The sequence below is a fragment of the Neurospora crassa genome, linkage group IV (assembly GCF_000182925.2).
Source record: "Neurospora crassa OR74A linkage group IV, whole genome shotgun sequence".
Classification (NCBI taxonomy): domain Eukaryota; kingdom Fungi; phylum Ascomycota; class Sordariomycetes; order Sordariales; family Sordariaceae; genus Neurospora; species Neurospora crassa.
Genome location: NC_026504.1, coordinates 2775911 through 2795905, shown reverse-complemented (window position 1 = coordinate 2795905; position 19995 = coordinate 2775911). Strand labels below are relative to the sequence as shown.

The window sequence follows — 19995 nt, the reverse complement described above, 5'->3', positions numbered from 1 at the left end:
TCATCTCTGCTGATAACTGTAGCAAGCCATGTGGCTAATGATGACTGCACCCGTAGTGAGCACACAGAATGCAACCTTTCCCGTGAGATTCCCCAACAGTCGTTTTAATGCTTGGCATGGAACGCGCATGCGTATAAAGTGGACGGCTTGTCCTTTCGCCAATATTGTCACCAACCTTCCCTGGACCACGATCCCACATAACCGCGCTCTTGATTTGCGGTGAAACTCTACGGTCCGCGGTACCCTTTCCTCTTCTTCTTCTTGTTGCAACGGGCTCCCCAGAATAAAGGGAGCCCTTTCTTCACCTATCCATACGCAACGCTCATAGACTACCATGTCGTTAACCACCCTCCCACCCGAACTCCGCCACAAAATCCTAGCCTCTGTGATTTGGACACCAACAGCAACACTCTATAATCACCTCGACCTATTTTACCAAGATCCTCCTCGTGTCCGGCTCCGCGATGACTGGGACATTTGGATACCAGCCACATCACCTCAACCACCCGCTCTACCACTCCTCTCAACATGCCGGATCCTACGCGATGACGTCCAGTATCTACTACATTCACCTACTGCTGCCCCAAAATCCCACGCCTTTGAGATCGACATCGTCTTTATCCCCAAATGCGGCCTTTTCCCAACCTGGGTGTGTTGTCCACTCCCAAGCCAGTTCAACCTCGACACTCTCCGGGCATCATTCCGCATAATGGACGTAGAGGACATCGACGACGAGGTCGAAACAGTAGGAAGACAGGGGCAGTTCTTACACCGTTACCACGGTATATCGTCCGACTTTAATGCAGACGACAAGTACTACCCCAATCCCCCTCCCGGCTCATGGAACTTTTACCGCCTGTTAGTATCCTTCTTGGCCTTGGGACCTCGGGGCCTTTGCTCTCCCGCTCATCAAAGAGAAAATCGCGGCAATCTTCTTTCTTCATCAAGAAGCAGAAGCCCTCCCAGATACTCAGTCCGACATCTCGTGATCAGCGTAACATCCAAGGAGGAAACGGAAATGGACGAGGAAAGATGGGAGCGAGCAGACCGTGGTGCACAACGGTTCTTGATCGCCCACAACGAGGATCTGCCTTACGGAGCCGAGGGGGAAGAGGAGATTTTCCCAGGACCGCCACCGCCTAACGACGACGATGACGACCACGATTTTGCTCAATACACATGGACAGGCCCGACCGACCTGCGAGCCGTTAGAGGCATGCATATCCACGCGGGCCGTGATACCCTTGGTCACGCCGACCGCTATGGCTTGTACCTTGCTAACGCGCTCTGGGCCTTACTTGACTTTGGCGGGTGGCTGTCACGAGGCTTTGGTCTAATTCTGTATGAGAGAATTCTTGATGACATTACTTTTTATGTCGACGGGGAGCCAAGACCTCGGTTTGGCATGGACGACTTGTTGCTTTCTTTTCTGGAGCGGCCCGAACCCCCAAAACCGTCCCGCACTTTGACACCGGAGGTCGCAGCGGCCTTGAAAGTCTGGAAGGAGTGGTTGGTGAAGTGGAGGACATGGAGGAAGCTACAGGAGGGTTGTTCTGGTAGTGGCGCGTTGGATGATACATGTATGGAACCAGAACCACGCCCGAGTTTTGATGCTTTTGTGAGATACTTGCCGGCCTCGACGTGGGATTATGATCCGAATGAGCCTGAGGACTCGGATTCAGACTCGGATATCGTGTCCGAAGATGACGCCGACGAGATTATTGTCAGTAAATAACTTCAATTTTTAATATTGTTCTCGCAATTTGTTCGTCTGTTGGGATTCATGCTTTTTCTTGCCTTTCTGTTGATCTTTGGTCTTTCTGGCGGACCATATTTTCATCCAATGGGAAGCTCAAGATCCCGGACAATGTTCAAGTTCAAGGGTGACGTTAATGAGCCCTTTGTCCTTGATAACCCTAACCCCGTGTAGTACTTCCTAAGATGCAACAGAAGCTGGTGCAAGTTGGATGACATCCTCATTCGCATACCATTGCAACGAGAGAAACGTATGTACAAGATTAAATATTTAGTTGGCGTTGGCAATTAATCGTGGATTCCCCTAAACTTGCGAACCAGGTTGTGTTTTTGATCTAGTAATCGGAATCTATGGTGGCTAGGTAAAATCTACTTCTAAACAAAAAACTGGAGCCATTGATACTATGTAAGGGGCCAGGCCTTCCGGAGTGGGGACGAACCGGTTCGCAAATCATCAACTCGCCCTGAGCCGTTTTGAGACGATTTTCAAGGTGACTCTTTCAAGTGACTCTTTACGCCAACACACACCTCACTTTCGCCCAGGGTTTTCATAAAAACCTGCGTGAAAGAATCGAGAGCGAGAACATTCGTTCTAGAATTCTGTTTGTTTCCGTTTATAAGTCATTCATTTATTCATCGATCACACAAGCCAATCATTCACAAAATGTCGCCCTTCAATCTCGAGACCTGCGCCAGGCCAAACATCCTCGCCTTGGAACCCTATCGCTGCGCGCGCGAGTGAGCTCACCCCCAAAACTTCTCTGTCTATGACCTCTCATGAAGTACATCGACTAACACACGTATTTCAGTGACTACAAGGACGATGGCACCAACATCCTCCTAGACGCCAATGAGAACGCCTATGGGCCTCCCGTTCCCCAGAACCTGGCTACCGGCTCCGGCTCCAGTGGTCCCGAGCTTGACCTCCTCGGCCTGCACCGCTACCCCGACCCTCACCAGCGGGACCTCAAGCAGCTCCTCTGCTCGCTGCGCACGACCCACGCGCACACCTCCAAGCTTCTGACGCCCGAGAACCTCTGCGTAGGCGTCGGCTCTGACGAGGCCATCGACGCTCTCTTGCGGTGCTTCTGCGTTCCCGGCCGCGACCGCATCCTCGTCTGCCCGCCCACCTACGGCATGTACTCCGTTTCCGCTCAGGTGAACGACGTCGGACTCGTCAAAGTCCCGCTGCTCCCCGCTCCCTCCTTCGCCATCGACGTCCCGCGCGTCCTCGAGACGCTGTCGACCGAACCCAACATCAAGATCATCTACCTCTGCTCGCCGGGTAACCCCACGGGATCCCTTCTCGCCAAGGAAGACATCCAAAAGGTTCTCGAACACCCGACCTGGAACGGCGTCGTGGTCGTCGACGAGGCCTACATTGACTTTGCGCCTGAGTCGGCCTCGCTGGCCGAGTGGGTCAACGAGTGGCCCAACCTGGTCGTCATGCAGACTTTGTCCAAGGCGTTCGGCCTGGCCGGCATCCGTCTGGGAGCGGCCTTTACAAGTCCCCCTATCGCCAGGCTGCTGAACAGCCTCAAGGCTCCCTACAACATTTCTTCGCCGACCAGCGCGCTGGCCAGCTACGCGCTGGGACCGGACGGACTAAAGGTGATGCGTGCGAACAAGGAGAGGCTGATTAAGCAGCGGGAGAGGCTGGTGGCGGAGCTGCCGCAGATTCCGGGCGTGGGCAAGTTGGCGGGCGGTGAGAGCAGCAACTTTTTGTTGTACGAGATGCTGGACAAGGAGGGAAAGCCGAGCAACGAGACGGCGCTGAAGGTGTATCAGAAGTTGGCCGAGACGAAGGGAGTGGTGGTCCGGTTCAGAGGCAAGGAGCACGGGTGCGAGGGGTGCTTGAGGATTACGGTGGGTACGGAAGAGGAGGTTACGAGGTGCCTGGGAGCGTTGAGGGAGGCGTTGAAGGAGGTTAGGGGGGAGTAAGTGTGGTCATCAGGTGTCGAGGGAGATGTTCCTAGACTAGAAGAATATTTAGACTAAACTTGAAAGTTCTTAAGCTCTTTTTTATTCCCCGTATTCGGTGCTGGCATGTAACCAACTGGGGAAGGAGTAGGTTCAGGACAAAAGAACACAACAATGCAATACACTAGTTTCACCCTGCTTTACCATACTCCGTTACAACCTGGACTGGAAAGTATGCGAAAGTGCATTCGCGTTCACCTTGCTACCTAGTTAACATGCTAAATATACAAAGTCAACACCACGCTCAACTTGCGACCAAAAAAGTAAACACTATAAAAGTGAACAGCAGGGGTCAGCTCAGCATATTGGACTTTGCGGCAAAAAATGCAAAAGATCAGGTCGTACCCGGAATCGAACCGGGGTTGCCGGAATGTTCTGAAGAAATCAGAATCCGGAGTGATAACCGCTACACTATACAACCTTTGATGGTCTAAACGTACTCCACATTGCATCTATGAGCACTCTGTGTACTGGTCACACATCGTGCAAAGCGCTGTCAAACAATCGACGTTTCGGACTTTTAAGACATTGCACAAAAGTTCGTTACAAACAATATGACACGTACGGAGTTTGCTTAGGTAACTTGATAGACAATAACCCAATACTCCGGAAACCCAGGAAAATGAAATGTCGCGACTCCACCCTCGTTTGTGCTCGTTAAGTTCGCGGAAGTCATCATCCACTATCAGGTTGCACACCATCCCATCTTCACCCTTGTCTTCGCCAATTTTCCACATGCGTTCTTTGCCACGAGGGTATGATAAACTGAATATTAGAAAGAAACCACTCAATCCACCAACTCATCCATTGCTAACGTCTATTTGTCTCCTCCACCAACTCGACTTGGCTCTTTGCTGGTCGCGAGCTGGCAACTAAACAACAACTTCTGTTGAAGATCAGCCACCGCGCCATACCAACGGGGTATCGTGATCATGGAATCCCGGACTTTGCCGGCCATGGTGTATTCAGGTAAAGTGTGAAACCGACCACAGCATGATTTTTGCCGTAGAAGGTTTAACCAATGAAGCTCGCTTAAATCAGCAGAGGCTGCTGCTCACCGCTCTTGACAGTGACGGGAACGACAGGCTCGGTCTGGATGTCGGCCTGGGGGGCGGGAGGAAAGTCGGCGTCGCGGAGCTCGGACTTGTTGGCATGACCGTTGGTGTGCTCCTCACCGTGGAGAGAGGCAGGAGTAGCCTTGCTGACCAGCGTCTGGGCCTTGGCGGTATACTCGCCAACAAACTGCTTGGTCAACTGGGTAGCCTTCTCGCTGTTCTGCTGAGCCGCGGTCTTGAGCTGAGCAGTCTGGGCGCCGATGATCTCGCTAGCACGGTGAAGCTGGGCATCGATAAACTCCTTGTTGGTCTTGTAGACGAGGGGCCCGAGGAAGGCAAGAGTGGTGGCAATCAGGGCAAGACCCCAGTAGGGAACGATCTTGACGAGATAATAGGCGAAGAAAGCGGCGATGGCAACGAGGCCGGACACGTAGACATTTTCAGCGAAGAGAATACGCTGAGCCTCAATGACGAAGAAGTTGACGAGCTCATGAACATCGCCAATAGCGCTATCCAGAGTCTCCTTGGAAACAGTGTAATACTTGCGCGGGCGCAGCTGGGTAGCCAAGCCCTGGTTGAGAACGGTCTTGCCGGCAACTTCGGCGGTAACGGTAACACCGAGGACCATCCAAGTGAGCTTGAAACCCAAGCGGAGCATATCAAGGTACCTAACAGAGAAGATGGCAGCGACGATGCTCAGGTAAGCAATGGCAGAGGCACCTGATAACTGTTGTTAGCAAAAGGACTCTGGGAATTTCTGCGAATCCTTGAGGTGAACGTACGAGGGTTGTTCCATGACAACAGCTCGGAAAAGAACGAGTGGTAGTGTGTCAAGGGTTGGCCAGTAGCCGCGGGGGTCGAGGGAGTGCGACGAGACGCAGAAAGGTTGGAGAGCTCGTCAACAGTCTTGGCGTGCTGGTCGGCAACGTTCTGAGCGACGGGGCCTAGAACACAACGTCATCGTTAGCTTTTCTCCACCAGCCAGGAGCTTGAGAGCGGGAATGCTGCTGGAAAAGAGATTGAACATACCCTTCGTCACGGCATCATATGCAGAAGCAGCGTCTATTGGGATGCAAGTCAGTTTCTGCATTGTGAGATGTCATGGCGAAAGGAGTCGCTGGCGTTGGTGGCATTGGAAGCTGTTGTGGAACACTGACGCAATCGTTAGCGGCCGGCCCTTATCGCTGGTTTGAAGGAGAGGGGAGAAGCTCGCACAAGCTGGAGCAACGCACGTACCTTACTGTTTTTGAGGGCATCGAGGTTAGTCGAGCCGTTGGAGTAGTCGTCGGCCATTGTAAAGGTATTTGGGTGTCCCTGCTATTGATAACGTGTGGTACAAAGTTTGTTGCTTGTTTCTTGGTGGTTGTTGACCAGAGGAAAGATTCGCGGATGGAGGATGAAGCTGTCAAGTCAAGAGATTCTGTGATAACAACCGGCGAAGACGGTCAGAAACAGACCACTAGACTGAAAGGACAGGAAGCGGGCGGGTGATGTCAAACGAGCGCGGACCCGTACTCGTTTGGTTGTGTGTTGATGGGCGTTTGCGGTAGGATGGTGATGGATAGGGTAGAACTCACTGCTCGATAATTTGCTTTCGAGGTCGTGGTGTTTAGCCGGAGAAGGCGAGATGGAGGTTTTCAACAGGTTTGAGCTCTGAAGGATGGAGGGAAAGAAGAATGGAAAGTAGAAATTGACAGAGCGAGAAGGAGGATGTAGTCACCGGCGGATCGTACACTACAACCGGAACTTTTGTCTTACGGCCCGCCCCCCAAAAAACAAGGTGACGACGGCAGGCGGGAACTCTGTAAGCGCAATCGTCCATCAAAAGCAACGGGAGACCTGCAAGACAAGACCCAGCAGCGGCACTGTTAGTGGGGCCGCTGACACCCAAAACACCAAAGCTGCAGGGTAGCCCCACCAAACAAAGATAGGGCAACGCGCAGGATACGCAGGAAGAACCCCACCGTCGACGAGAGAAGCACACATCTTACACGAGAAGGAGCGCAGGGCACGGGCCAAGGGCGCAGCACCTCCTCCAGACCGGATTCTATGAATGATCTCATCATGCCACAAAAACGGCAGGCCAAGTGTGTCACTGTTTGCCGTCACCCTATCAGACCTCCTGTTTTCCTGCCCACACTCTGTCTCGGCCATGTTGTGCTTCCGGGAGGGCCTGCACATCGTTCCGAAGTACCCTTTTATCCAGAAAGTTGAGCAATACCCAAGTGAAAAACAGGCTGGGGAGACGAGCTCGGAAGTCTCGAGAACAAAAGCTGTGAAAGCTCTTAGTACTAGTGTAAACAACAACAACAACAACAACAACAACAACAACAACAACTCGAACCCTCCTTGCGGATGACGTCTACACTACAATCGTCTCAAACATGGTGCAACAATTGCTGGTTGCTACACCCCTTCAAACCTCGAAACAGAGCCCCTAATACGACGCTCGCTACCAGCAGCCAGAGCACAAATGACCAGGCAGTAATGATAGCCTATATTGAGGTGTTTCCCCTTCCCTTCAAACGTACCATCCAACCTCTTTGCGACGGGACTCTTCCTCCCCCAGCTTCTGCCTACATACTATGTATGGTACTGTACTATGCAGTAACATTGCAGCCCACCCACATCCACATCGAGAGGCACGCGACAACCTGTCTCCCCGCCATCGATTGGTGTGGGTGGTGGTGGAGGTACCGCACAGCCTGGAACATGACAGACTCCAAGAATAGGCGTCATGAATGGCATGTGAAATTTTGGCACTACACTAACACTAACAGAAAAATCCAATTGAGAAAGAACCCTGTCAATCCTGCCAAGAAGCCAGTAGAAGGACCATCCACGCCAATAACGTCACTTATCGAGTGGACGACAACTGGGGGGCACTGTGAGACAGGTTTTCCTACCTACCTCTACACTACCTTCAAGTTCTTTCTTTGCATGTTGACGCATTTCATGGGTTCGGTTCTCGGCTGGACCTAGTTTTTTATTCGCACGGGCGGCTAGAGACTGGGCAATATTCTTCTCTTTGATAGTGACGAGGTCAAAGGTTTCGTTGCGTCAGCGAAAAGTAAGAGGATGAAGACACTGATAGCCGCCTACCTAGCCATGCTCGCCAGGTGTCCAAACCTCAACGAAAAAGACAAGATCTAGTCAGGAGTGCAATTGACCAGCCTGCTTAGTTTCGTTTTTGGAACCACCTGACTGGCCATTTCACCTTCTCGGTGTTTTGGGTTAAGACACGACAGTCTAGCCGCCGCTCTAGACCAGTCGAGCGCCTAAGCAGGCAGCTCGGCTACATTCTTTCAACTTTTCCAGAAAGGGAAGTTCATCAACACATCTTTCCATGGCGTTTTCATCACCACCAAAGTATACAAAGTGCATGAGCCACGCTAGCCGTTTTTCCGCGCTACCAAAAAGGGCCCATCTCGCCGTTACCGTTCCCCCCCCTCCAAAAAAAAAAAAAAAAAAAAAAAAAAAAAAAAAAAAAAAAAGAAGAAAAAAAAAAAAGAAAAACCATCACCGAAATCACCGACAGGCAGTCAAACACGCAAAGCAGATAGACGCGTTAAACACAACGAACCGGTCAAGAGCCATCCCGCACAAACCAGATCGGCATACAAATTGCACTTATCTCATCTCATTGCTCAATCTCATCTTGCCCTCGTCAGTCTCACAGACGGACGTCCCAGACCCCTACCCTAACCCTTCCTCTCCCCTCACTGACAGCCTTGCAGGCAGGGACGGCTGTTGGCCAGTTCGATTTGGCGAATTCAGAGAGCGAGTCGGTGAAGGGGGCATCTCATTTACCGAGCTCTATGTTTTCCCTAACTACATACGGTACCTTACGACCTTTTCCTGATTAGTATGGGAACCGACCGATTAGCGATCTCAAGCGAGATATGAACCCATTTCGTGCCTAGTGTAGTTTCAATCGCATCATCCCATTCCCACTACCCTTGTCCGGAAACTTCCCGGGTAGCGAGAGGACCCAGAGGAAAGAAAGAACGGAAAGACAATGTGTAGATGGCGTCTTGTACAAAGCTCGTGACACGTCTTACTTAAGCTTCACCCAAGACACTTTTAGTGATTTGAGAAAATGAGTTTGAACTATATGAACATGTGAAAATGATAAAAACCCAAAGTGTCCTCTCGGGACTTCGTCATGATGTAAAAGATGATGATAGGCTTTCCCGAAAGCCAGAACAGAGACAACAGAAGACTCTATGTATGTACCTTTTTAATGTTCAAACGATACGCACAATATGATAAGTGATGATGACATACCATGATGAAGACCTGGACGCCGCCGCTTCTTCCCTTCGTCCACTCCAGTCCAAACTCTTTCTTGATCGAGTACTGTCTACACGTAGAAAAATATCACCTGGGCCTGTGTCAACCCCCGATCCACCAATGTCAGGCCTATGTCACCTGGTATGCATAAGATACAATCCTCCTTCTTCCAGCCACGTCAAACAATGATCCTGTCACTTGTCTCTATCCCATGCATTTTATCCAGATGGTTCAATTTGGACCCCAATACTTCACTTCCTTCCCCAACCCCAAAAGCTAGCACCACTGGCAGTATTCCCAGCTGACGTCGCCGCCGGCGAGGTGACCACCTTCTGCAACCCGGGGCCGCCATCGGGCGTAGAAGGGCCAGTCAACCGCCCAAACATGCCAGCCATGCTATTATGCGCTGACTGCGAGTTCATCGACGGCATCTCACCTGGTGCCAGCCCAAATGCCTTGCGCATCCTTTCGAGCTGTTGCTTCGCCTCTTCCGCCTCCTGCTTGGCCATGGCCTCGGCCGTCTTGGCCTGCACGAGCTCGAGCAAGAGCGCATCGTTTTCGTTGTTCGGGGCCTGACCCGTGTTGGCGGGGCTTGCTGCTGCAAGAGAGACGGGCGCCGGAGCCGGAGGGGAGTTGGAGGTCATTGCCGAGATGGCGGTAGAATTGCTCGTGTTGCGTCTGTGGGTGGAGGCCAGCGTCGAGGTAGTCATCATGCTGGAGGATCGCTTGGTAGGATACACGGGAGGTGGCGCAGGCGAGGACTTGCTGCGCACGAGCTTCAACTCGCGCAGACCGCTGCCGGACACGCTGCTGCCGCTCACCGATGAGCGCCCAAACCAGTCGCCTCCTTCCGAGGAAGGCGTAGTATCTGAGGCTCTAACCCGCATGCCGTGGATTTGGCGCTCAAGGCGCTGCTTTTCCGCATGCATGTTGCGCACATGGGCGTGGGTTTCCCTCAGTTGTTCTTTCATGGTAGCCACCTCTTGCTCCATATCGTGTATCCTGCGGTTGCATTCTTGTGTCTTTGCTTGTTCGTTCGATAGTTGCTCTCTTACTCGTACAAGGTCTTCATGCAGCTGCTCCTTGGTTTGCGGTATTGTCGCCTTGTTGGGATCTTCTTCGCTGAATCGGTCGGCGACAAAGTCGAGCAGGTCGGACAGCTCCTCGGGGCTGAGATCGATTTCGACATCTTTGTGCGGGGTTTCGTCGTCGTCTTCCTCGGCTTCTCTTGCTGCCGCCGCATACGACTGTGCAGGGTTCGCCTTCTTTCGTAGACCGTCGAGCAGCGAGCGGACAGCCTGGCGATCTTCTTCGCGTTCTTCTCTTTCCTTCTGCAATTGGCTGGCCAGCAGGGCATGGTTGCGTTGTAGTTCGCTAAGGGCGGTGAGCAGGTCCTCGATCTGTGTGTGCAAGTGCTTGCGGTCGTCTTGGTAGAGGCTGGGGGTAACCGAGAAGTGCGCCTGTTTGGCCTTGGTGCTAGCGGCGCTGCTGCCAAGAGCCACCGAGTCCCTTGATGGATCGTGGTCGACGGTGGTGGAGCTGTCGCGCGACTGGACCGACGTCGCTTCGGTCGAAGCAGAGCTCAAGACACTGGCCGACGACGACGCTGATGATGACTGTGATGCAGCCTCCATGGAATTGAATGTAGAAGCTATACTCTGTTTCGATGTGCTGCGGCGGAGCATGCTGAGGGGACGTGACAGACCGGGGCTAAGGGTACTACTACCAGACGAAATGGTGGTGGGCGAAGACGAGGACGCGGTGGAGGACCCCTGAACTGCCGACGCGAAAGAGGCCAATTTCGGGGTTGATGAGGAAGCCCACAAGCGACCCAGAAAGCGGGAGGCTGCTGTTGCAACATCAGACCCTGGCGCATCCTCGCTCTTGGGATTGGCGCTTGGAGGAATCTTGGCTTCCCGGTACCCCTGCTCGAGCAATGCCATTCGTTCGCGGGTGACCACGTCCGACAATGCGACAAAGTCCTGGACGAACTCGTCCGCATTGTAGTGGTAACAATCCCACAAGCCGCGAGACAAAAGCAGCTGCATGACGTCCTCCATCTCCGTGCACGCCAGGATGCGGCCCTCATTCTTGCGCATCAGACTCAGCGCTACTCGCATAATCGTTTCCGAGGCCCCCTCCGCAAATATCACATCGTAGATGCGAAACAGCATGGGCAGGGGGCAGGTCACCGCGAAGAAGGACAGGAACCATTGTGAAACATAGGCCGGTTCAACGCCCAAGTCTTCGAGATGGTCCGCCACCACGGGCAGATGCTGCTTCAGCAGTTCGGTGAATTGGTAGATTCGGACGTGCAGTCCGGACAGGTCGGGCACAAAGCAATGGCGCAGATCGTAGTTCTCCATCAACCTAAAAGCACGTGTTAGCTGATCGGCCACTCATTTCCGGAATCGGTCGACTTTTCGCTACCGCCAAAGACGATCCGATGTCCATCACAATCCCAACGGTGCAGCAACTCCGACTTACCTAACCAAAACGCAAAATGCATGTTTGTCCGGCATGTGCATCAACAAGGGTCCGACCAGAAACGCAAGTCCCTGACAGTACCCGATTTTCGTGTCGTACAGACTGAACGTCTTGAGCACACGACCAAGCATGCGCTGTCCGTCGCCCTCGGGATCCCTAAACATCTCCACGCCGGGGAAGCTTCGTCCGAGATCTTTGCCAATGATGCCCTCATATGGGCTTGACTCGCCAGATAACCGTTCGAACACGTCCTCGAGGTCCTTGTCACGAGCGCCGCACATGCTCTGCCACACCACACCACGCAGCGGCGGCGGGATGCCCTTTCTGATCTTGTTGGAGAGCAGAGTGGGAAGTCTGGCTGCCGTCTGCTTCGGATCTTTGACCAGGGCCATGTAGAATTCGAGCTCCGTCATGGGCGGTGGTGGCAGGACCGAGTATCTGAGAGCAGGAGGGGTTGGTCCATTGACCATTTGTCGTAGCTGCGCCATGGATGGTGGTCTCGGTTTGCGGCCTGGCGAAGCGACCTTTTCCACGGCGGCAACCTTGACACTCTTGGGATTTGTCGCGATCTTATTGTTTTCCTGCTCCAGTTTCGCTAGCAGCATCGCAGTCGACTGTGTCTGTGAGGGCGGCAGTGTCAGCACGGGTAAGCCACAAAAATAGGCTGGTGTCGCACTATTTCAGGAACGGGAAACGTCAGCAGCCATAGCTGCATGCAATGCAACTTACATTATCTACATCTTGCTCTTTGACCTGCTCATCTTCTTTCTTTTGCAGATCGTCCCAGTTCACATCCTCGGATTCAGCGCTTGAGGCCTCACTGCGTGCATCATCGTTGTCGTCTTCCGCTTCCTCATCGCCCTCTTGCACGCTCTCAAGCTCTTCCCGCAAGCTTGGGCTGTATGTCGACGCCAGCGTCTTTACTTCGTCATGACGATCCTCGTCGTTCTTTTCTTCCTTGATCGTTTCGGTCTCCGCATCATCGGTTGGCGACGCGCAGGGTGAGTCTTCGAGGCCCCCGACATTGTTCCGTGGTGGGGAAACATTGGTGTCGATTTGGAGTGAAGACCTCGAAGATCCAGAGAGGCGGACGGAAACAAGGGAGTCGTGCTCCATGGTCCTCTGCTTGTCGGATTCTAGCTCGACCGGAGAGGAATTGGTCCCGGATGGACTTGATGATGATGATGGGAGCGGCGACTTTGACGTTTCTTCCTGATCATCATATTTGCTGTCGTGCCTGCTGTCCCGTGTTTTGCGATCGAACTCCATGTTTTTGTGGTGGCCGTTTTGGTGTAATTTGGGGTCGAGATCGAGGGGCGGTGAAACTCGACAAGGCCGGAGGGTGGCACAATGCGGGTCGACAGGCAGGTCGTGCAATCGCGCAGCGTCCACCACCACAGCTTTTTTCAGAAAGCTAAAATGGGCCTCGACAGGAAGATAGTTGTTGTTGTTGATGTTGATATGTCAGGTTGGCAGGTCTTCTATGGTTTGGATTAATTCTTGCTGTGAAAATTCCGGGCTGCTCGTTTATGGTTGTGGAACCAAATTGGCGTGTTGTTCGTCTGCCTTCGTCTCTGCAAGCGGGTTCCAAGTCCCGCTGCCACTCCAAAAGAGTAAAATCAAAATCCTGGCTGTGTACCGTGATGGTTCGGTTCGTTCGTCCGGTCGGGTTATTGAGTCGGTGAAGAGGGGGGTTCCCAGCTCAAGTCAAGGTACTTATTGTATGCAGACGGTACCGACTTAAGTGGCTCGGGTTTTGTTCACGTTCTCACTCTCCTTACAACTAACCGTGGGACCACAAGTAATCAGATTTTTCTGTCTCGCAAGAGTCGCTTTCCACTTCCAACGCTGACAGAAGGCAAAGAGAAAGCGGAAAGCTTCTGCCCAGATGATTCCGAATCGACGGCTCAACAAGGGAAAGAGGCAGACAAGGATGAGCGTCTCGCCAACGGCACGAAGGAAAGTGGATTTTGGTTTGGTGTGGATGTCCTCGTCTCGTTAGCCTGCCTTTTCAGAAGCCAGAACCGCCCGGGGCGAATGGGTGCAAATGTGGCTAGCTCTTGGCGCGCGACTGGCTGGTGCTTCGCTGTTATCGTTTCAGCGAACGGCCAAGAACGTTGGATGCTGAAACCGCGCGACTCGACCCGCCCGCAGTGTGGTTAGTTGATTCCTTTCTCAAAGCGCTGGATGGATCTTGCAAAAAATAAGTACGGAATGGAGGAAGCGGTTGTGCACAGGTTGGCGATTTTTCTTGTTGTTGTCCAGAAACGCGCACTTGCAGTTCCAAGACGGAAGGAGGAGGACAATTGGCGGCACAAGTCACCAAAGAGAAACAGAATGATGTCGGATTCAGGGGCTCAAGCACCAGACAGTGTGCAAATGTCTGGGCCAAGTTGGAAGCACCCCTGATTTCAGCCAATTCTCGCAGAATTACTGGGCATCCACCGAGACACTCAAACGCATCTGACTGAATGCTTAAGCGTAAATACGTCTCATCACGGCACCGGCACGGCTACATACGCCAATGAAGCCCACATTCATTCACGGACAGAGAATCGCCGATTTCCCCCTCCAAGCCTCTCGCTGTCACCGAATCCACGTAGCCTGTTAGACCCGTGTGGTGGTGACACTTTTTTGACAACGGCCGACTGGAGAAGAAGAAGATCGGTCGGTCTTGTCCGATCATGGAAGTCGGGTCCTCAATGGGCGAGGGCCCGGGCCGGCGGGGTCTCACCCCCTGGTCCCACCGTCCCGTGCCTCGTCCCGACCCCTGGTGTTCCTGGCTCGGCTGGCTGGCTTCCTTCACCGCATAGCTCCATAAATCACTTGTTAAATAGTAGCCTACCTCCCTACGACAATGCTATTCTTGTCCCAAGTCGCTCACTCATTGTGTCTATTTGTGGGTCCCGATACACATCATTGAGAACATCAAACGGATAGTCTTCTTCCTGAGTCAACTTCCACATGTTTTTTGTTTGTTTGAATTTTGTTTTGTCCTCAACATCACCGTCCCCCTCGTCACCACCTCCTGGCAGTCACCAACCCCCTTTTTGACAGGCATCACCGGCATACCAAAAGCAACCGGGACAGCAACCGTCAAATTTCCAACCAATCAATCGCACAATCTCCACAAGGGTAGCATGCAAGTACCCAAGTCTGTGCAAGCGGTGCAAGTAGGACTGAATGATTGGACGAGAAATGGGAGAAGCTTCGGCCACACAGAGCCAATCCCCACAATCACTGCACAAGCTTGCAGTGGGCGGTGGGACCGTTGCATCCAGGTCCTGCCCGGCAGAAAACAACTGAACCTGTGCTGCAACTGCGCCAGCACTCCTGCTGCAGGGAACCAGGGACAGACTTTGACAGCCGCCACAGGTCGTGACCTCCTGCCTCATCGGGGGTGGTCGTCAGCGTGGTTTATCAAAACAGCTTGTTTCTTGGCGTTTCCATGGACGGGAATTCCATTCCATCGGCCTGGCAACGCATAAACAAAGATGCTGCAAGGTAACGTTAGTTTGATGAGAAGAATTAAAGCATACCACACCACCACATGAGTGTGGACTATCTACATACATGACGGAAGTACATAAAACTTCTGGATCGATAAATCATCGCGGAAACACGGTCCGTATGAACAGAAGCAGCTTGGTCTGCCCTAGAATCCACAAACACGGATTGTTGGCCGTAGTGTATAGTTATGAACCGAAAAATTCCTCTTTGAAGCTCCATTCAAGGTAACAATAAGTGAGTGTATTCGGGTCCTCGTCGCGTCACGCCACGTGCGTCACTCTGCAATATTCGGAGAGAGCATGGTTTTCTCCCAGTGGTTGAAGGAGATTAACATAAGATGCCAATGTTTATGTTTTGCAACTTTGTTGAATACATATAGACGTCGGGTACGCTGGGGATGACCACAGTTTTGATCAATGGAAATACACAAGGTATGTGTTAAATGGAACAGCCCAAGATTGATTGTAATGCGAATCTGTGTATGGATCTTAGGTTATGGTGCCCTTGATGCGGGTATGGTGTGGATGGATGTGCCTTACGACTTTATAAGTTGTTGTCTACCTACCTTGTGCATTTCAGTACAGTAGTCTTACACTTCCAGGAAGCCAAAGCAACGCAAAAACCCACCGTCTATTCCGCTATAATGAAAGGTGACCATGAGTCACCACGAAAACCGAAAGTAGGCACGATTTCTAGCCATCAGAAGCACAACACATATATACGGCTTTTCTTTCTAACATGAAGAAGGTGTGAGACTTCGCGCCTCATTCTATTCCGGCTATCCCGTCACGTTAATCCAAACGTCCCACCTTTTCGTTTTTCTTCTCGTCTTCTTCTAGGACATAGCCAAACATTCAGCCCTGCGGTCTCCCAAAACTCCTAAAAGTCCACCGTTATACAAGTTCAATATGACGTGCCTCTTATTTTCCTCTCGTTCACTTTCATGGCAACTAACGGGGATGACTTCTGGCAAAGTTCTCATGGCGGTCCCGATGTGCCGGGCTGCGATTGCTGCGTATCTTGTTGGCTTTGTTGACCTTGAGGCTGCTGATGCTGTGTCGCCATCCCGGGAGGGATGGCGTTGGACATCTGCGGCGTCATTTGCGGCGTCTTCATGCCTTGCTGTAGCAGCTGTCCGCTTGGAGCCGGACTTCCGTGGTTCGACCCTACACCACCGCCAGCTAGCTGGCCATTCTGCTGCTGCTGCTGGATTTGCTGTTGGATTTGTAGCTGCTTTTGGTGCATCTGTTCACGGTATTGTTGCTGCTTCAGCATCATCATTTGCTGATAATTCAGTTGCTGTCCGGGCTGTTGTTGCTGTTGGCCAGGTTGCTGTTGCAAATTTTGCTGCTGTCCTTGCTGTTGCTGGCCTTGCTGCTGCTGGTGCTGCTGCTGGTGCTGCTGCTGCGATAGCTGATCAGGGTTACCTCCCGGCATTGACCCAGGTCCGGAAAGACCCGATGGTCCTGTTAAAGGGTTCGTGCCTGCCCTCCAGATAGGCTCATTTTTATAATCAACGCCCGGATAGAGTGACTGGAGCTTCTTGTAGAGATCCGTCATGATTTCATGTCTTTCCGCGCGATCAGTGTTCGGGTCAGGTGGCGCATCACCCGCGCTGTCCTCAGCAAATGTGTTCTGTGCTACTCTTATCCTGAGATTCAAGTGTAAGGGTGGGGGTGTCAGATATGCCGGATATGGGTGTACATTGGGTTGTTTGCCCGGCTGTGATAGCGAGCCCATAAAACCCATGTTGGTTCTGGCCCTGACCAAGCATCTATAACACGAGATTAGTCGTTTAGTTCGAGACTCCTGATCATTTCGTCGTGGTTGCCACTCACTGCTGATAATCCTGCTCTGTCAATTTCTCCTCCTCGGAGAGGCTCATTCCACCATTCTGCTGCTGCTCACCCGATTCACCAGCCAACTCCTTTTCTCTCTTAATCTCTAGCCGGCTAATGTGGAGACAGGCTAGTTCGTACAGGAGCTCATGATTGATTTCCAATAACACGGCGAACCTTTCCGTTTCACGCGATCTCGTAGCTGGACTTGGAGGAGCTGAGTGTATCGGCGTCCCATTGACCTGACCTTGTCCTCCGGTAGAAGGGAACGTCGGTGTTTGGGGTGTGCCTCCAGCCGAGCCACTTTGAGGCTGGGTGGTGGTTGGTGTGTGATTTGCAGAGCCTCCTTGACCTTGGGTCGTGGAATAAGTACCTGGCTGCTGGGAGGGCATCGCGTTGTTTGGGGTGCCCTGAGAGGCAGGGTTGGCGGAGCGCTGGGGTGTTGATGTGGACATGTTGGCAGCATTCTGCTGAGAGGGATGTATGCGTTGCATCATTGGCTGCTGCTGGGACAAGGCAGCATTCATTGGATAATGGGGCATAGAAGCAGACATCATATAGTTAGCTGGAAGGTGCGGCTGAGGTGCCACAGGTGATGGCACGGCTGCCACATACGGCGCACTTGTGTAAGGCGCTTGGAATGCCACTGTTGATCCGCAAACTCGGTCAGCCATTTCATGTCCAAAATATACGGACAGCTACGTAGCTAAGATGGGTAGTGGTAGGTACTCGAATGATAATCAATGGGGAAAGGGTCCAAGGGGGACGAATCGGAGAAAGGCATCGAGGGACGCAGGACGAACTTGACAGCTGGGATGAAGCGCGGCAGGACCCGTGAGACGCCGGGTGGGCAGTAAGACGCAAACTTGCCGGCACGTGAAACAAAGAAAAGGTACAATCCAATACAGTGAGAAACAAGGCCGGGGCAACAAACTCTAACAGTAGCTGCGGAAGGCCCAAAGGAGGAGGGGAGTGTGGGACGATGATACATAGGCATGAGGTCCAGGAGGCCAGGCAGGCAGGGTTAAGGGGGTGGGTGGACAGATGAACAAGGCGCGCGAGGGAAAGGTTAAAGCTTACTCTGACCATTGGTGGTAGCCATGGTGTGCGGCATGGCGGAATTCTGCATCATTCCTGCAGGACCAGCACCTGTTCCCATCATTCCTGGGCTCGGAGCAGCAGCAGCTGGGAAGTGACTGCCGCCGGCTTGGGAGCCCATGTGGAACTGCTGCTGCTGCTGCTGCTGCTGCTGCTGCGGTTGCTGCTGGCCTGGGTGGTGTTGCTGCCCGGGCTGCTGTTGCTGGCTGTTATACACCATCTGCTGGTGATGCTGCTGCTGGCTCGGGGACGGCCCGCGACTGGGACTGGGCTGCAAGTGAGGTGCCTGAGGAGCTGAATTGCCAGCTCCCGCACCAGCGGCGGGATTGGGGTTGTAGCCGTATTGGGGCTGGTACATGGCTTGTGGTTTATCGTTGACGGATCAACTGGAGTGCCAAGGGAGCGACGACGCGATGGACGGACAACAGAAACGTCGTGCGTGCTGAGGTGGGCGTGGATCACCTCGATCAGGGATGTCTTGCGGCTGCCAATGGAGATGTGGGGAAGGGGTAAGGCCATCAATCGACAACCTGAACCCAAGCCTAACGCAGCACCTGTTGCAAAACCAGGTAATGCCCGTACAGTGCTTTAGATGCCTGTAGGTTGTAGGTACCTGCTTCCACTTGCCAGGCACGTTTGAGGATGGGATGGAACCCGGGCTTCCGTTTGAAGCCACCAAGGATGTGTCGGGTTGCTTCAAACCAGTCTCGACCTGGGATGAAACCCTAATGATGGCCGATATTGGGCGGTTCCTGTTTTCAAGTCGCCTCAGTAGGTCTCACCACCACACACCACGCACACTCTTGTCTACCACCGCACGTCTTGTCCTGTTGTGTATACGAGACAAAACTGTGTGTGGAGCGGAATTGATACGGAATGACGGACGTGTGAGAGCGATGGTAACCTTGGATATTGTGTCCTGGCGAGGTATACAGGTGCGCCTGACTGTCAGACGCCCAAGCGGTACGCTGCTCTTTGATAGAAGGTGGAGGTCAGGAAGGAAGTTGGGATGTACAAGTAGGGTACCTGTAGTACCAGCCCTAAGAGGTACAATAAGGGAGGGGTGTAGGTAGAAACAGAACTATCCGGGGCAACGTCTGGAAAGTCGTCGGTCTTTGATGGATCTTGGGTCCAGACAGGTAGCACCCGGCAACGAGGCACACCACAGAGGGATGCAGTACAGGGTAGAGTTAGTACCGGGAACTGGGAGTGCAGACAGCCAACGAAGTGATAAGACTGAGATGGACACAACTTTCCCAACAGCAGCAGGGGGGGATGCCGATAACGAGCCCGAAGTATGAAGTAGATAAGACAGAATGACGCAGGGTCTGTCTCTCAACCCACCCAGCCCTACCTAACCTGGGGACGGGATGGATGAGGGGGTTAGAGTGATGGGGTAAGATGAAGGGCAGTCCTGGAAAGCTGGGCCTGAGGGGGGACCGACCGGAACCCTGGACCGAGGTGAGGGCCACAGTCTGAGATGTGTGTAGTGTAGTGTAGTGTAGAAGGGGGTGTGCAGGCTGTGCAGCAGAAAGGTATCCTGGAGTGACGGGAGCCAACGACGATTGAGACGAGTGATGATGGATACTGGACGGGACCGGGCCGAGTGACAATCTGTTAGCTGGAGTCTGAGCCTGAGCGGTAATGTGTATAGAGTTTCCGTATGTAATGCGTATGTAATGCTGTACAGGCGGGCGGCGATTGCTAACAGGTAATTGCTGGCAAGTTGGAAGAACGAGCGAGGATTTGGCAAAGCGACTCGGTCGTGCGAAAATGCCACAATGTGGCCCGAATGCAAATAAGGGCGAAAAGTGGGAGCCACCGAGACGCTAGCTCCATTAGGGGAAGCGCATTTTTCAAGTGGGGTGGATTTGCCGGAAGCGACTGGGATCCAAAAGTGGGGGTTCAAGGAAATGCATGGCCATGCCGTTCGCTGGTCTGTGTACAGTCCAGTACTGGTTTGTTTGTTAGCTCGAGAC

General features: G+C 52.9%; 5 protein-coding genes and 1 non-coding gene across 9 annotated transcripts; 2 read left to right on the top strand and 4 right to left on the bottom strand.

Moving 5' to 3' along the window:
* The first annotated feature begins 192 nt into the window (after positions 1-192).
* Positions 193-1759, top strand: NCU06359 (hypothetical protein). The gene has a single exon (XM_957300.2). The coding sequence runs from the start codon at positions 335-337 to the stop codon at positions 1733-1735; it is 1401 nt and encodes a 466-aa protein (XP_962393.1). The 5' UTR covers positions 193-334; the 3' UTR covers positions 1736-1759.
* A 429-nt stretch (positions 1760-2188) lies between these two features.
* On the top strand, positions 2189-3873 carry NCU06360 (histidinol-phosphate aminotransferase). The gene is made up of 2 exons (XM_957301.2): positions 2189-2493; positions 2565-3873. The coding sequence occupies exons 1-2, from the start codon at positions 2420-2422 to the stop codon at positions 3694-3696; spliced, it is 1206 nt and encodes a 401-aa protein (XP_962394.1). The 5' UTR covers positions 2189-2419; the 3' UTR covers positions 3697-3873.
* A 198-nt stretch (positions 3874-4071) lies between these two features.
* NCU15164 lies at positions 4072-4156 on the bottom strand. The gene has a single exon. It is a non-coding gene; the product is annotated as a tRNA-Gln (tRNA).
* NCU06361 (cwl1) lies at positions 4092-6585 on the bottom strand. 3 transcript variants are annotated; one of them, XM_011395875.1, is made up of 5 exons: positions 6368-6585; positions 6032-6210; positions 5820-5852; positions 5573-5734; positions 4092-5510 (listed from the first exon to the last, which is right to left on the bottom strand). In XM_011395875.1, the coding sequence occupies exons 2-5, from the start codon at positions 6081-6083 to the stop codon at positions 4768-4770; spliced, it is 990 nt and encodes a 329-aa protein (XP_011394177.1). In that variant the 5' UTR covers positions 6084-6210; positions 6368-6585; the 3' UTR covers positions 4092-4767. The 3 variants fall into 3 exon arrangements, with proteins under 3 accessions (XP_011394177.1, XP_011394176.1, XP_011394178.1); XM_011395874.1 differs by lacking the exon at positions 5820-5852 and having other exon boundaries at positions 4231-5510; positions 6368-6442; XM_011395876.1 differs by lacking the exon at positions 6368-6585 and having other exon boundaries at positions 4231-5510; positions 6032-6289.
* Positions 6586-8878: 2293 nt separating this feature from the next.
* NCU06362 (GTPase activating protein) lies at positions 8879-13917 on the bottom strand. Its single transcript, XM_957303.3, has 3 exons — positions 12300-13917; positions 11571-12190; positions 8879-11453 (listed from the first exon to the last, which is right to left on the bottom strand). The coding sequence occupies exons 1-3, from the start codon at positions 12837-12839 to the stop codon at positions 9335-9337; spliced, it is 3279 nt and encodes a 1092-aa protein (XP_962396.3). The 5' UTR covers positions 12840-13917; the 3' UTR covers positions 8879-9334.
* A 1791-nt stretch (positions 13918-15708) lies between these two features.
* NCU06363 lies at positions 15709-19762 on the bottom strand. 2 transcript variants are annotated; one of them, XM_011395877.1, is made up of 3 exons: positions 17999-19762; positions 16919-17564; positions 15709-16854 (listed from the first exon to the last, which is right to left on the bottom strand). In XM_011395877.1, the coding sequence occupies exons 1-3, from the start codon at positions 18372-18374 to the stop codon at positions 16059-16061; spliced, it is 1818 nt and encodes a 605-aa protein (XP_011394179.1). In that variant the 5' UTR covers positions 18375-19762; the 3' UTR covers positions 15709-16058. The 2 variants fall into 2 exon arrangements, with proteins under 2 accessions (XP_011394179.1, XP_011394180.1); XM_011395878.1 differs by lacking the exon at positions 17999-19762 and adding an exon at positions 17722-17947 and having other exon boundaries at positions 15765-16854.
* Between the last annotated feature and the right edge of the window lie 233 nt (positions 19763-19995).